Source organism: Mesitornis unicolor, unplaced genomic scaffold, assembly GCF_000695765.1.
Source record: "Mesitornis unicolor isolate BGI_N332 unplaced genomic scaffold, ASM69576v1 scaffold47529, whole genome shotgun sequence".
Classification (NCBI taxonomy): domain Eukaryota; kingdom Metazoa; phylum Chordata; class Aves; order Mesitornithiformes; family Mesitornithidae; genus Mesitornis; species Mesitornis unicolor.
This window is the reverse complement of record NW_010207514.1, coordinates 1-692: the sequence shown is the minus strand read 5'-3', so window position 1 is coordinate 692 and position 692 is coordinate 1. Positions and strand designations below refer to the sequence as shown.

The 692-nt window shown below is 52.6% G+C and overlaps 1 protein-coding gene across 1 annotated transcript in view; it reads right to left on the bottom strand.

Annotated features, from left to right (window-relative positions):
• DNAJB11 (DnaJ (Hsp40) homolog, subfamily B, member 11) overlaps positions 1-458 on the bottom strand; it is a gene marked incomplete at its 5' end in the record, with an annotated part of 11,943 nt that extends 11,485 nt beyond the window's left edge. The window contains 1 exon segment of the mRNA XM_010192141.1: positions 302-458. Coding sequence (XP_010190443.1) covers positions 302-458 — 157 coding nt within the window.
• Positions 459-692: the final 234 nt, after the last annotated feature.

The window sequence follows — 692 nt, the reverse complement described above, 5'->3', positions numbered from 1 at the left end:
TTCCTGCTGGTCAACACCATCATCCTCAGAAGCCTTTTGCTCTCTGGAGAGTAACAGCAACCGATGACAATGAACAGTGACAGAAGGGGGCAGAAAGAGGACAGAGAATGTGGAAGAAATTGATCCTGTTACCTTGCATATCTTGTGTTAGCATGCATGTACATTTCAAAGAAAAAGTAGATTTTACTTAAAATATTTAGCTAATAAATAAATGACAATGATAAATAATAAAGCACCCACACCAGACCCTGCCCCACACCACAGATGGGTACAGAGAGCAGCCCATGGCCCTCAGCCTCACCTCATAGGCAGCCCCCAGGTCCTGGAACTTCTCCTGTGCCCGAGGGTCGTCAGGGTTCCTGTCGGGATGCAGCTGCAGTGCCAGTTTGCGGTAGGCCTTCTTGATGTCCTTAATGGAGGCACTGCGGGACACCCCTAGGATCTTGTAGAAGTCCCTCCTGCCAAACGGGAAAGGGAGAGAGATGGGTTGGGAATGGGGCCCTCTTCAGCACTGCGGCCACGGACCCTTAGGTGGGGCAGGTTAAGGCCCGGTGCTGGGGGAAGGAGGAGGGAAAAGAAGAAGAGGTGGAAGAAAGTGGGGGGGAAAAAGGTGGGGCAGGCCTGGCAATCAGGGGAAGAAGGAGAGAAAAGGGGGACAGGCTCAGTGCCGGAAGGGAGAAGGGGGAGAGAGA